Here is a 14,262-nt window from a genome sequence, read left to right on the forward strand (position 1 = left end):
GATTTGACTTTAAAATGAAGGCTTCCTGTTAGATTAAAATATGTAGGTTGGACTGTGCATCTAAATAGGTTGGAATGTTCTCAGAGTTTGTCCTGGGGTCCTCAAAGAATGCCATGGATGTTGTTGTGATGAAAACACTTGTGGGATACTCTCTGAAGATGGTCTAAGAGTTAAAGTGTGCAACATATACACGTGCGTGCACATGTAGCTAGGTGTCATAGCACTGGATAGCTTTTTTTTTTTTTTTTAGTCACTTTTAATCATGCCTTTCCTATGATCCATGACCCACTTTGTCATATAACTCATTCCTCAGGGATGGCTAAAATCAGCTATTCATCTGCTTTGGAAATCATTTCATTCCAAAATAGAATCCATTTTATTTTTAGATAGAGAAATTAGCTTCCACTATTTCCTGTAGTGTCGTACATGGCAATTTTAAAGGCTTGAAGATATTAAATTGTTTGTTCTCTTAGAAGAGCACTCTTAGTGGTGGAAAGGAGCATAGGATGATGAAAAGACTACGGAATCAACTTAAATTTGGATCTCAGCTGGATTGTCATGATCATGAACAACTTATTTGACTGTTATTTATCCTGATTTTCCTGTCTGTAAAATGGGGCCAATATCATGTACTTGAATATGCCAAGAGCATTGGATGAGATAACAGATAAAACATTCTGCTTAGAGGCCCCTGGGTGGCTCAGTGGGTTAAAGCCTCTGCCTTTGGCTCAGGTCATGATCTCAGGGTCCTGGGATTAAGCCCTGCGTCAGGGTCTCTGCTCAGCAGGGAGCCTGCTTCCTCCCCTCTCTCTGCCTGCCTCTCTGCCTGCTTGTGATCTCTGTCTGTCAAATAAATAAATAAAATCTTAAAAAAAAAAATTCTGCCTATGCCTTAATGCATCATAGAGCTGATTCTCAGAGAGCCGTGCTTTGAAAATGTGCTCTATAAAGTCAATCCTTCCATTGCCCTTATGTGTTATTTCGAGTACTGTGCTCTCCCCTTTTAACACTGGCAGAAGTCAAAGGATGTGATCACAGCTGGGCTGCAGGTTAAAAACAGATGAATAAACTCGGTGAGAGACCATAGCGGCATCGAGCATGATGTGCGCCTTGGATTTGTTCCGGCCACTGTTTCTGGGGCCCCCGTGGCATGGCTACAGGTGGCTTCGGGACTCTGTCGTTGTCTGTCCTCAGTAGTAGCTTCCTCACATGTTTGTATTTTGGGTCTCCTGCTCCACCCCCCAAGATTCTGATTGATCATCCCTTGGGACAGGAAATGCCCACTTTCCACTGGCAGCATTGTCAGAAAACTCTAAGATGGGTCTTTCACTGACATATGAGACAGAATATTTCTCTCTCTTTGTCTTCTGCTTCCTGGAATCCCACAGGTAAAGCCCATTTCTTTACCAGGGCAACTCATCAAATATTTGAAGGCAGATCCCGTGGCCTTCTCGAGTGTTCTATTCTTCAGGCTTAATGATATGCACTCCTCTTCCTCTTCTATGTTTTGGCTAGGACCTTTATTTGTTTCTGTAAGTGTTATTATCTCAGCTTATAATTATATGTTCATTAGTGTGTGATTATTTGATCAGTGTGAGAGCTGTTCACATGGCTCTTCAAATATTTCTGGCTCTCTACCTTCCCAGCCAGAGGTAGAATTGCACTTTCTCCCGTAAGGTGAGTGAGACCATGTGACTAGTTTGGGCCAGTGATTTATGAATGAAAATGATACAGGTGTCATTTTTAGGCCGGAAATGAAAATTACCTGCTGAAAAGAGATTCTCCAGGGCTTTCTTTCTCTGCTCTAGAGTAACTGTGATGTTCTAGATAAGGCTTCCTCTATCCACCTGGGTCCTGGATTAAGAAAAGAAGAGCCCCCCCCGCCCCCCCAGCCAACACCTGATGGTCACAAAGCCTGAATGAAAGAAGACTTTGTTGCTTTCTGCCACTGAGGCTTTAACTTTGTTACTCAACATTAACTACCTCTCTCCTGACTGATACAGTTATATCAGGCTTTCTCGCTACATGATAAGCGTTATGCAGTGAAGGCTGTGTGTTTCTCTTCACCAGCTAGCATAGTTCTGGCTCAGAAGAGACACTAAGACTGTGTGCTGCATGCATGAATAAATTAAACCTGAGTTTTGAATCCCATCGCCATCGTTTCTGCCAGTTCCTGAACTTGGCTTACTTCATCATTTCTCTTCTAAAATGTAGACAGCCCTCTCCCCCAATCCAACCCAGCTTTCCAGTTTCAGAGAAATTCAGTGGTTTTCATAGCATAGACGTCCTCAGAGGGAAAAGGAGTGCAAACCACCCCCATCGGGGATCACAGGCAGAGGCGAGGGGGCTGCAGCTGACTTGATTCTGAACGTCATCGTAAGCTTATTGCTTCTTTTGCAGATCAGGAGAAAGGTGATATGGTCATCACTGAGGCGTTTCTGTGTCCGTAGATAGCCATTGAATACCATATTGGCATTACACTTGCTTTCTACTGGCTGTTGTTTTTCTCTCAAGGATGAGCCTTCTAAAGTGAAGACTCCTTATCAATTGGCAATGCGTAGCTTTCAGGCCCTGTTGCAGCTGCGGGAAGCTGGCAGGTGGGACTAATAAGATGTCCCTTTGGGTTTTGCCATTAAGTTCTGATCGGCAGAAACCATGAGTTTTTAAACTACCTTAAGAACTAGGAAAAAAAAAAAAGGCAAGACTTGGGAGATAGGGAAAATATATTGATAATGTGTGTTGTATGGGGTGTGTATGTGTGTGTGTGTGTGTGCGTGTGTGCTTAGAACCCTCTCTTTATTGGTTGCCAAGTAGGTATCGGAGCATGTGCTGAGTAATTTAGTGTGCATTTTCTTGTCTTATCCCTGTGACCACCCCACTAAAATTCGTTGTCATTCCCCAACCTCATTCCCCAGCGGAGTCCCAGAGTGGGTTAATCATGTTGGTCATGGGTGGATTGGACTTGAACCCAGGCCTAACTCATGCTCATTATGTTCAAAATAGCTTAGTAGACTTTGACAAATCTCACCAATTTTTAGAACTTTAATTTTTTAAAAAGAAAATAATGAAAAATTAAGCTTTTTTTTTCACTCTGACTTTTGAATTATTACTAAGTGATCTTATAGATATGTGCTGACAGTATCTCATATTATATTGTGTGGCAAATTCTGTGATCTCCAAGATAATGGTTATTGGGGCACTGGAGTTGATGGAAACCATTCATACACTCAACAAGCAGTTGCCTTCTGATCCCAAGATCTGTGTTAGTCACTGCGGTCATAAAACCTGACAATGGAAGCTTATGGATGATCGACTGTGACAGTATCTTCCATTTGCTGAGCTTCTGTGCCAATTAGGGTGTCAAACGCTCTATATTGTTATCCTGTTCAGGGGGGGAAACAACCCATGAGCAGGGCCCACTATTCAATATGCGTAGAAAGTGCGAATGTAAGAATTCAGATCGAGGCCCTCCTTGGGGGCCTGCAGGTTATTTACTCTGCAGGGCACTACTTCAGAAGAAACAAGAAAGGGCTGAAATCCGCCTGCCCTTTACTTGTCAAACTGTGTGCCATGCCACACGATGGCACTCATCAGAGGAAGCCTCTGGAGGCTAGCAGCAGCCTGAGTGCAGCGAGGGGAGAGAATACTCTGTTCGTTTCACTTCCTCTAACGTGTTTTGTACACCTTGCATGTGCTAGAGGCTTTAGACAGGTTAGGTTAAGTCTTCAAAATAAGTCTGTGGAATAGGTGTTGTTTGCTCTTCCAGTTTTATAGGTGGTGGAGAAAGGGAAGAACATATGGGGAAAATGAGCGAAGTATCTACCATGTGCTTAGGTATTTCATATCAACTCCAAGTGGGCGGTTTTATGGTTTGTTGGTTTGTTGGTTTGTTTTAAATATATGATGAATTGGAAGCTCAAAGGTTAAATAACTTGTCTGGCTTACTTAATGACAAGGCCAGATTTAAACCCAAGCCTGTCTTACTCCAATGCTCTTGCACACATATCTGGATAGAAACAAGGAAGGAGCAAGCAAGAGAGACCATCTTGTGAAGAGTCATCTTTTGAATCAGACCTGTGACTATATGTATTTGGTCGATAGATCATTACCAGGGGTACCTGGGTGACTCATTTAGTTAAGGGGCTGCCTTTGGCTCAGGCTCAGGTCATGATCTCAGCCTCCTGGAAATGGAGCCCCGCATCAGGCTCCCTGCTCAGCGGGGAGTCTACCTGTTCCTCTCCCTCTGCCCATTACCCCTGTTTGTGTGCTCTCTCTCTCTCTCTCTCTGCTCCCTCTCTGTCAAATAAATAGATCTTAAAAAAAAAAAAAGTGGGTCATTACCATATATGAGTTAATCAGTTTTCTAAAAGATTTAGATAATGTTACGTGCAGTTGTCTCAGAAATTATGCCAAATAAAATGGGCTCTTTGCCTTAAGATTATTGCTGAAACTATTAATATTAATGATCACTCAGCAGGTTATTAAAAAAGCTGAGAACTTTGTCGGAGTCTTCCTTCTCTATATCCTGTGTCTTACAGTCAATTTATTTTAGAATACTAATAGCTTCTTGCAAGACAGATAAGGTCTATTCTCCTTATGACTGTGGATGCTCAGACCTGTGCTGCTGCTTGTCCAAGGTCACTCCACAGCTTTGATCAATGAAAGCACGAAGATGACACTTGGCCTTGGGACCCCCTGCTGGTTCCCTTTCAGACCATTCTACATTTATGCCAAGTTAGGTTGTTGTCTTAAGGAAAGCAGTAGGTATATGCCATTCTGACCTTTGCAACAATTGTGGGAATAAGACAATGCTGTTAATCTCTCACGAGGGCTATGTGACCGTGAATGAGTTAGTTCTCCTTTCTCAACCTCAAATTTTTCACCTGCAAGGTGAGGGACTCCACATATATGATTTCTGGCCACAAATGAGGAAAATACTAAAATCTCCCCCAAATAGCGTCATTAAAAAATCCCATTGATTTGGTGCCTTTCTTAGAAGGTGGCCATGCCTACTTCTCAAGATGTCAATAAGCTTGACAAAAATATTTATTTCTTTGAAGTATAAATCAGTTGTTACAGGAAGGTTTTATATTATTTATTAACAACCAATAGACTGTTCCCCAAGGAGATGTATCAGAGTCACAGAAGCACTTTGTCAGCATCATTCCACCCCGTTCCCTTCCTACTGTTGAGTCACCGCTATAGTAAGGCACTGTCATTAGTGTGCCACATGAGTTTGGGTGGAAAAGATAACATTTTTTAATGAAATGAATATTAAAAAAAAATGAAAGAATATTGTCAAGATACTTCGGTCTTTTTTAATCTACATAAAAATCTTTGCTGTACATAGTCAAAGATACAGAGACAAGATTTATCTAATTCTGTAGCCTTAATAATGAGATATAAACATTTTAGCTCTTTGACCTATCTCCACACCCCTAACATAGGTGACAGCTTTGTTTTGTTTTGTGTTTTTACGGAATCTGCACAAGTACCAATTTCCTGTGTCTACTTAATATTTATTATATTACCTCCACCACATACCTCCTGGAGAGAAGCTGTGAGTCTGTAAACCATACCTGAATGATGTGTGCTTAACAATCTGGCATTATGGGCTTGAGTGATGGCGGCTTGTAATTTGAATTTGGTTGGATGTGATAAAGTTTTGTTCACTAGAATATAAGGGTGTCAGGACCAGAGTTCCATTTTTCACTTGATATTCGAAAGATAATCAGCAAAGGACTAAGTGGATGACATGGAAGTCATTCCTTAAATGTGACACCACAGTGTAAACAGAACCCAGGTCCCTCTGTCCCCTGTGCCAGGGGAGGGACAATCACTGAGACATGGAATGTGCAGCTATGAAGGGGTCTCTTCAAGGAGACAGCCAGATGAGGAGGTTGGGGGGCAAGCCTAAAATCCACCTCCCTAGGGAGGAGGGGAAATGGGGAAGAGTCCAGGATTTCTTTTTTTTTTTTTTTTTTTAGATTGTATTTATTTATTCGACAGAGAGAGATCACAAGCAGGCAGAGAGGCAGGCAGAGAGAGAGAGGGAAGCAGGCTCCCCGATGAGCAGAGAGCCCGATGCAGGGCTATATCCCAGGACCCCAGCTGAAGACAGAGGCTTAGCCCCCTGAGCCACTTCAGGTGCCAGGATTTCTAAAGGCAAGTGGAGAAGGCGCTGGGTAAAGGGGAGAGGAGCTATGGTGTGTCAAGAGGGGACAGAGGAAGTTACTGAGCAGGGGAGTGTTAACTTCCTTTCTTTGCACTGAAAGAGGAGGCCAGGGGTCCTGACTGGTCTGGTTGGCTTTTTTTTTTTTTTTTTTAAGATTTTTATTTATTTATTTTTTTTAAGATTTTTATTTATTTATTTATTTATTTTATTTATTTATTTGACAGAGATCACAAGTAGACAGAGAGGCAGGCAGAGAGAGAGAGGGAAGCAGGCTCCCTGCTGAGCAGAGAGCCCGATGCGGGACTCCATCTCGTGACCTGAGCCGAAGGCAGTGCTTAACCCACTGAGCCACCCAGGCGCCCCTGGTTGGCTTTTTGATGAAATCTTAGGTCTCTGCAAAACAACGAAACTAACACTTGGTTATCTCAGTGTCAGGCAAGAATATTAGGCTACAGAAACGTGTTGGCAGACAGCATTCCTGAGAACAAGCAGATTTGGGTAAAAGAGTTGCCGCCTGGCTTTATATGCCCTGTTAACTCATTAGTTACTGGTTTCACCAGTAATATTAAAGTCTTCTTAAGTAGAAACTACTAAATAAAGCAAAATCAAAGAATCCATTACAGGATGGGAGACTGGGAGGCAGTTTTGTGTTTTTAAGAGCAAACATATGCCCTTGCTTCCATGAAAAAGACCCACCAGGGCAAGAAACCATTTCTCAGGCTAACAAGGTCATTGTTATATGTGATTCTTCCTTTTGTTCTCACTCATGGTTTTGGATAAATTGCTAATAGCTAAACAGCCAGTCACTTGATCTCACCCTCCTGTAATTACACAGAAATCCTTGGATCTGTTCTGAGAAGGCACTTGTTGGAACTGGTGCCTGTGTTCGGAGTATACGGTTGAATTTTTTTCTCTCCTCTGCCTTTTCCCTCCAGCCCGTGGCTGTGTTTTAGTTGCGTGGCAACCCATCTGCCATGATAGCTGATGTCAGCTCATTTTCATTTAAACTTAGCCCAGAAAAGTTTTTCAAGAAGGGCATTTGAGTAGAATGCTGGGCAGGCTCTGGTTTGTGTTACCAAATCATTGGTGAAACTGCAGACTAATGGGCTTCAGCGGCCTAAATGTAAATGTGGGTGTCACAGGAGATCAGCTTCCAGAAATACGTGGCCTTGGGGACTTTCTTTCTACCTTTTAGGAGCTTAGCAAAGAGCCTCAGTAATATTTTCTTTGCTGCGAAACTTCTTTCTGTCCTTTAAAGGAGTAGGTGTCCAAAATTAACCGAACTCCTGATAACGGAGTTTAGCCACATACTTTCATGACTTCCGAAAGGAGGGACGACATTTTAACTAGGTGCAAAAGCCACATCTGGGAGGAAAAAGAATATTTTATTACCAGCAGGAGTGTTCTAGTGTATATGCTAAGGAGTGAAAAACATGTTAAAACTTCTTTAATCCAGTAGAGGGCAGAAGGGAGTTTTAGCTTTTCTTACCTATGACTATTCAAACCAAAATTGACAGTCCAAGGCAAAATTCAGCAGCATGTTTGTAAACAAATTCTACCCAGCCTGTTAATGCACAACTTATTCTGGTTGTCTAGACAAGTCCTTGCTAGTATGCTCAGAACCAGTTTGATCCTGTCTAGGACAAAATAGAATGTACAGAGTTTTGAATCATGGATACCTAAGAGGGAACAGTGGTTTGATATCCAAACTATAATACCACTTCTAATTTATTCAGCTCTTACTTATTAATCATAACACATTTCAACATGGTTCCTATGTGTATTTATGGCACCAAGTGCTAGAATTTAAACATATTTGAATGAATGATGAATAAATTATTTCATTATCAAATGTTTATCTTTGAAAGTAACTACCTGCCTGTGAACTTCAAATATAGTGAAAATGATTTTCCCAACCTACCCTGGATTCTGAGAAACAAATCTTATCTGTTCATAGCTATAGCTAAAACTCTGAGTGGTAAGTTTTGTTACATCATAAAGATGAGGTGAATACTGAAACATGACAGTTGAGAAATGAATCTTGGGTTTGGTGTTTACCATAACTTTCAATCCTTGGTTACTAAATTTGGTTTTTGAAAACCGCTTTTAAAAGGAAGATAAATTTTTCATACTGACAGCGAAGGCTGTTTTTGCTTGGTTAGAATGTAGTGTCTTAGATTGGGTTCCTCAAGAAGCAGCCTTCGAATGGAGTTAAGATATTTATTTATTTATTTTAGAAGATTTATTTATTTATTTATTTGAGAGAGAGAGAGAGAGAGAGAGAGAGAGAGAGCATGTGCGAGTTGGTGGTGGGGAGGGGCAGAGAGAGAAGGAAAGAGAATCTCAGACTCCGGGCTCCAACCTACAACCCATGAGATCATGACCTGAGCCGAAATCAAGAGTCGGGCACTCAACCGACTGAGCCACCCAAGTGCCCCTAGGATATTTATTAAGAAGCCCCTCTAGGATCAGCCACTGTGGTAGAAAGTAGGGACCCAAAGCAGGATCAGGCAGAGGGAGAAGTCCAGTTTCTTTGCGGCCACAATCCCCCTGGGAACTCTGGATTTGAATAATTCTTCAGAGTATCCTAAACATTGTATTCTCACGTTGATGTGTACCCCCTACCCTCACCCCAAACACAGGACATCACTTTGGTTGAGCTGGCTCTTTGCAGCTAGTCCTTAAGGGATTACACTGACAGATTCCCAGCAGCTGAAACAGGAAGTCCTTTACTGGAAAGGGATCTGGGTGGCACAGCGCAAGGCGTGTGAGAAACAGCCTCAAAAGTCCAGTACACTGGATTCTCTTTCTGACTAGTTGTGGACTCTTTTTTTTTTTTTTTTAAGATTTTATTTATTTATTTGACAGAGAGAGATCACAAGTAGGCAGAGAGGCAGGTAGAACCAGAGAGGGAAGCAGGCTCCCTGCTGAGCAGAGTGCCTGATGTGGGACTCAAGCCCAGGACCCTGAGACAGTGACCTGAGCCGAAGGCAGAAGCTTAACCCAGGCTTAACCCAGGCAACCTAGTTGTGGATTCTTTAAAGTTGGATAACTTTTTGATTGCTTTAAGACAAAAGTGAAAGCTTGCTGTCTGTCTGTCTATCTATATGTAAGGAAATGGTACTAAGTATGAGTTTTTCATGGTTCATATGGTTTGGAAAACAGGATTTGAAAGAATGAAAAGAGCACATTTTTATTTCATTTGAGTATTAAATTCTGAAATAAAATGGTAGCACAAACACACATACAAGGCTTATTGATTTGCACTGGAGTTGTCCTATGAATAATAAACTATGTTGATTAAAAGTAATTGCAGTGAATAAGGGAATTTTAGTTTGTGATAGTTCTTTGCAATCTTTGGAGAAAAGAGTAAATTCAGTCTCAGAGAGAGCTGGCAGGGAGGGGACATTTGTACATCAAATTACATATACATTTAGTCTAATTATTTCAGCTCTTAATGGGGAAGTCCCATCAATTCCATCCGTTTCTTCCTTTGCCACCCAGTCACAGCTCCGGCTGTATGCTACTGGTTGCTGAGCCCAGTGCATGCCTACTACAGATTTGAGACATGGTCTGCACTCTTAAAGAGCTCACATTAACATCCCAAAATTACATTTTTTATGTCACCACCAATCTTGCCAGAAAACTAGACCATTTGGGAAGATATTAAGCTCCTGGTGCAAGAGAGGAGTTTTCTTAAAATTCAGCTTTTTTTTATCTCCAGTTTTGTTTTGTTTTTTTCCCCCATTGGCAATAAATATTTTAGTTGTTTTTGCAAAGACAGGCTAACTTTGTTCATTTTTTAATGAAAATGTCTACCAGATACCCAAGTCTGGATGCCCATAGTTGATCGGTTGTTCTTTAAAGTAAAAATGGTCTTCCATGAACAGAGCCACTAACTTAGCCCACAGCTCCAACACAGGCACTTTTCTTGAAGACAGCTCTTGTATTTCAGTATGAGGCAGAAGTGCTCTATGGTCACTTGCCATTTTGTTGCACCTAACGTTAGAAAGGTAGCTCTAGAGTTGGGATTTAAGAAAAATTAACCCATTTTTCTTTTCCATGAGGGATTTTTCTTCAGTGCGGCTGAACTTTTTTTTTTTTTTTAAATGCTGGTACATGTCAGCAGTAAAGAGTCCAGTGATTGCCATTGTGGTTTGGTGCCACTGTCTTCACGAACGCCTAGCACTGTGACCCGCCATTTGCTTTCATGCCATCAAGAGTCAGTTCAAGTGTCAAGACAGTAAACAAGGCATATGTGTTAGCATTATTATGGGGAGAGTTGTGACCTCACTACCCCCTCGCAGTGTCTCACATTGAGTGTCCATAGCCTACACTGAGAATCCCTGGGATAGAGGAAGGTTTAAGCAGGAAGAACCTAAGGGTGGGAGGCTGCATGGGCGAGAGATAGAAGAGCCTGGCTTTATATGAGGGCAGCAGAGATGGAGAACAGGGAAGGAATGAGAAATGTCACAGGGGTTATACAGATGAAATCTGGCAGTAGAAGCCAACAAAGACTCAAAGCTTACTGAGGTGTTCAGCCTGAGTGACCTAGTGGATGGCAATGCCACTAACCAAGATGATGACTGGGGGAAGAAGAGCCCCAGTTTATGATTTAAAAAGATACTGCTGGGGCACCTGGGTGGCTCAGTGCGTTAAAGCCTCTGCCTTTGGCTTGGGTCATGATCTCAGGGTCCTGGGATCGAGCCCTGCATGGGGCTCTCTGCTCAGCAGGGAGCCTGCTCCCCTTCCTCTCTCTCTGCCTGCCTCTCTGCCTACTTGTGGTCTCTGTCTGTCAAATAAATAAATAAAATCCTTAAAAAAATAAAAAATTAAAAATAAAAAAAGATACTGCTCTTGCCACAAGAGGAAAATGGATTGTAATTCTCCCACTTGGTAAAGGACGCGTTCTGTCACCGACGAGCAAGAACAAAGTATGCTGCTGCCTGGACCTGTGCAACAGGCCAAGATCTGGTTTTGTACTTCTAACAAACAGTGGGTCTTAGAAACTCAGCATGTTCTGTGCCGATGCAAAGGACTCTGGTGTCTGTGCTTCCTCTAATAGTGTTTTCTTTTTCTGTTTCTAGGAATGGTGCAAAAGCTGGACCAAAAACTTCCAGTGGCCAATGAGTACCTGTTGCTCTCTGGGGGAGTCCGGGAAGGCGTGGTGGACCTGGACTTAGATGAGCTTAACGTGTATGCCCGAGGGACAGACTATGATATGGACTTCACTCTTCTGGTGCCAGCCCTTAAGCTACATGACCGTAATCAGCCTGTGACACTCGATATGCGCCACTCAGCCTTGTGCCACTCTTGGCTGAGCCTCCGGCTCTTTGATGAGGGGACAATCAGTAAGTGGAAAGACTGCTGCACCATCGTGGATCACATCAATGGTGCCACCAATTACTTCTTCTCCCCAACCAAAGTGGCCGACTGGTTCTATGACTCCATCAGCATTGTCCTGTCAGAGATCCAGAAGAAACCCCAGCGAGGGATGCCCAAGGTGGAAAAGGTAGAAAAGAACGGGACCATCATCTCCATCATCCTGGGCGTGGGGAGCAGTCGCATGTTGTATGATATTGTCCCCGTGGTCTCTTTCAAAGGCTGGCCCGCAGTGGCCCAGAGCTGGCTCATGGAGAACCACTTTTGGGATGGGAAGATCACCGAGGAAGAGGTCATCAGTGGGTTTTACTTGGTGCCTGCTTGCTCCTACAAGGGCAAGAAGGACAATGAGTGGCGGCTGTCCTTCGCCAGGAGCGAGGTACAGCTGAAGAAATGCATCTCTGGTAGCCTCATGCAGGCCTACCAGGCCTGCAAAGCCATCATCATTAAACTCCTGTCCCGGCCCAAGGCGATCAGCCCGTATCACCTGCGGAGCATGATGCTCTGGGCCTGTGACAGACTTCCTGCTAGCTACTTGGCCCAAGAAGACTATGCAGCCCACTTTTTGCTGGGCCTCATTGATGACCTACAACACTGTCTGGTCAACAAGATGTGCCCCAATTATTTCATCCCTCAGTGCAACATGCTAGAGCACCTGTCGGAGGAGACCGTCATGCTCCACGCGCGGAAGCTCTCCTCCGTGCGCTCAGACCCGGCCGAGCACCTGCGCACCGCCATCGAGCACGTCAAGGCGGCCAACCGGCTGACGCTGGAGCTGCAGAGGCGGGGGAGCACCACCAGCATCCCCTCCCCGCAGTCCGACGGTGGGGACCCCAATCAGCCCGATGACCGTTTGGCCAAAAAACTGCAGCAGCTGGTGACTGAGAACCCGGGGAAGTCCATCTCTGTCTTTATTAACCCTGATGATGTCACGAGGCCCCATTTCAGAATCGATGATAAATTTTTCTGAGCATTCTGCTGCCTTTTTTCTTTTCTTTTCTTTTCCCAGGTTCTAAAACTCTCATAATGTGTAGTGTGGTTTGTGATGCTGACTTGCCGTTTTTTACATATCCAGCCTAGATTGGATCTGTTAAGAACACGTTTTAAGTTTCCTGGTTCTGCAGGACGGTGCAGGCTCTGAAACAGTATATTACTATTTCATACTCTGCCTCTGATTTGGTTGTTTACTCTTTGTAGTTATTGTCACATTGTTTTTGGTTTGGGTTTGTTTTGGGGTTTTTTGTTTGTTTGTTTGTTTTAAGGAGAACTTGAGCCATAGATGAAATGCCCATGAATTCTCTTGTTTTTTACTGTTTCATGCTTTGTGTAAATTTGTTAATGAGGGTAGGGCAACAGATATCTTTCTGATGCTTCAGGATGCTGTTGTTTTTTTTTTTGTCTTTTTTTTTTTTAATTTTAATTTTTTTCAATGAGCTTTCATCACTACAGATATTTGAGAATCATCTGAACCTGGAAACTACGGTATGTTAGCTGGATTTATTTCTTTTGACCAGTGACCAGAGGTAGTTTCCCTCTTTCCACCAAACAACGTAGACTTTGGAAGTGATAATGCTACCAGTTGTGTTTTGGAGCAACTTCATTGAATGTAATTTTCCTCAGATCAGAACTTTGGATGGTTTGGAGGCTGTGTTTGACAACTTTCCAAACAGAATTAAGGTTTCCAAATGGTAGTTTTAGTGTGTGTAATTATTTGAAGCCTTATTTAAATCCTATTAAAGAACATACCATTATAATTGTTATTTGCACTAATGAAATCTTGGCCATTGTCAGAGTTTCCGATGTATGTGTTTCAATATAAATTGACATCCACTGTTGAAATGCTATCATTTTTTTTTAATTTAGCCCATTTTTCTCAATCAATAGAATGATTCTTTGCATTTGTTTCATTCTCCTTTAATTGTGGGGTCCTGTTTTGCCCTCTTTGATATTCCTGGTTCCTATCTCACTGAGAGAGGTTTGCAAAGCTTTACACCTGCTAAATGACCATCTGAAGCTGGAGAAAATATATACTTGATAGAGTAGTTGTCTTTGTATGTACTGCTTTGGGGGTTATAGAGGTAAGCTTTCTTTGTAAAGTCTCTTTGCTTCTACTGGGAGTTGTGGGGAAAACTGGCAGAAAGAATTTATAATCTCCAACAGAAGATAGCATGCCTATTCAAAAGCAGGTGTTTCTACAGAGCAGGAACGAGGACATATCTGTGGGTGGCAGCTTCATGTGGAGGTGTCTTATCTTCATGAATGAAGTCGTTTGCCATGTTTAGGTGCCGCAAGGCATTGGCTCCTTGTTCTGGTATGGACTCATGGCAAACTGTGGTGTTTGAGAGGTCAGGGGCCCTGCTGATGTCTCAAAGGATGACCATGATATCTACTATTGGAAAGGTGAAGCAACATTTTGGATTTGATCTCGAATGTCCAGACTCACAGGTTGGATTTTGGCCAATTGAAATCCGGCATATGCGGTCTTGGGTTTTTGCATGGGAATTAATGTAATGCTTATAACTGAAAATGAAGTCATTCAACCATCTAAGTCAAACACAAAATAATAAACATACTGGCCTTGGAATTTTGTTGTTGTTGCTGTTGGTAGTTTGTGGTCCAGAAACTATTTTCTTATTAGTGAAACCAATAATCATTTTCAGTAAATACAACGCTGGGTTTGCTGTTGTCTTTCAGTAGCATCCAGT

At 42.6% G+C, this 14,262-nt stretch overlaps 1 protein-coding gene across 1 annotated transcript in view; it reads left to right on the top strand.

Moving 5' to 3' along the window:
* Nucleotides 1-13,424, top strand: part of LOC111155127 (Mab-21 domain containing 2) — a 129,506-nt gene extending 116,082 nt beyond the window's left edge. Inside the window, exon 2 of the mRNA XM_022515198.1 lies at nucleotides 11,263-13,424. Coding sequence (XP_022370906.1) covers nucleotides 11,263-12,527 — 1,265 coding nt within the window. The 3' untranslated portion in view covers nucleotides 12,528-13,424. The remainder of the gene's footprint in view (nucleotides 1-11,262) is intronic.
* Nucleotides 13,425-14,262: the final 838 nt, after the last annotated feature.

The sequence above is a fragment of the Enhydra lutris genome, unplaced genomic scaffold (genome assembly GCF_002288905.1).
Source record: "Enhydra lutris kenyoni isolate GAN:26980312 unplaced genomic scaffold, ASM228890v2 scaffoldscaffold39, whole genome shotgun sequence".
Lineage (NCBI taxonomy): Eukaryota > Metazoa > Chordata > Mammalia > Carnivora > Mustelidae > Enhydra > Enhydra lutris.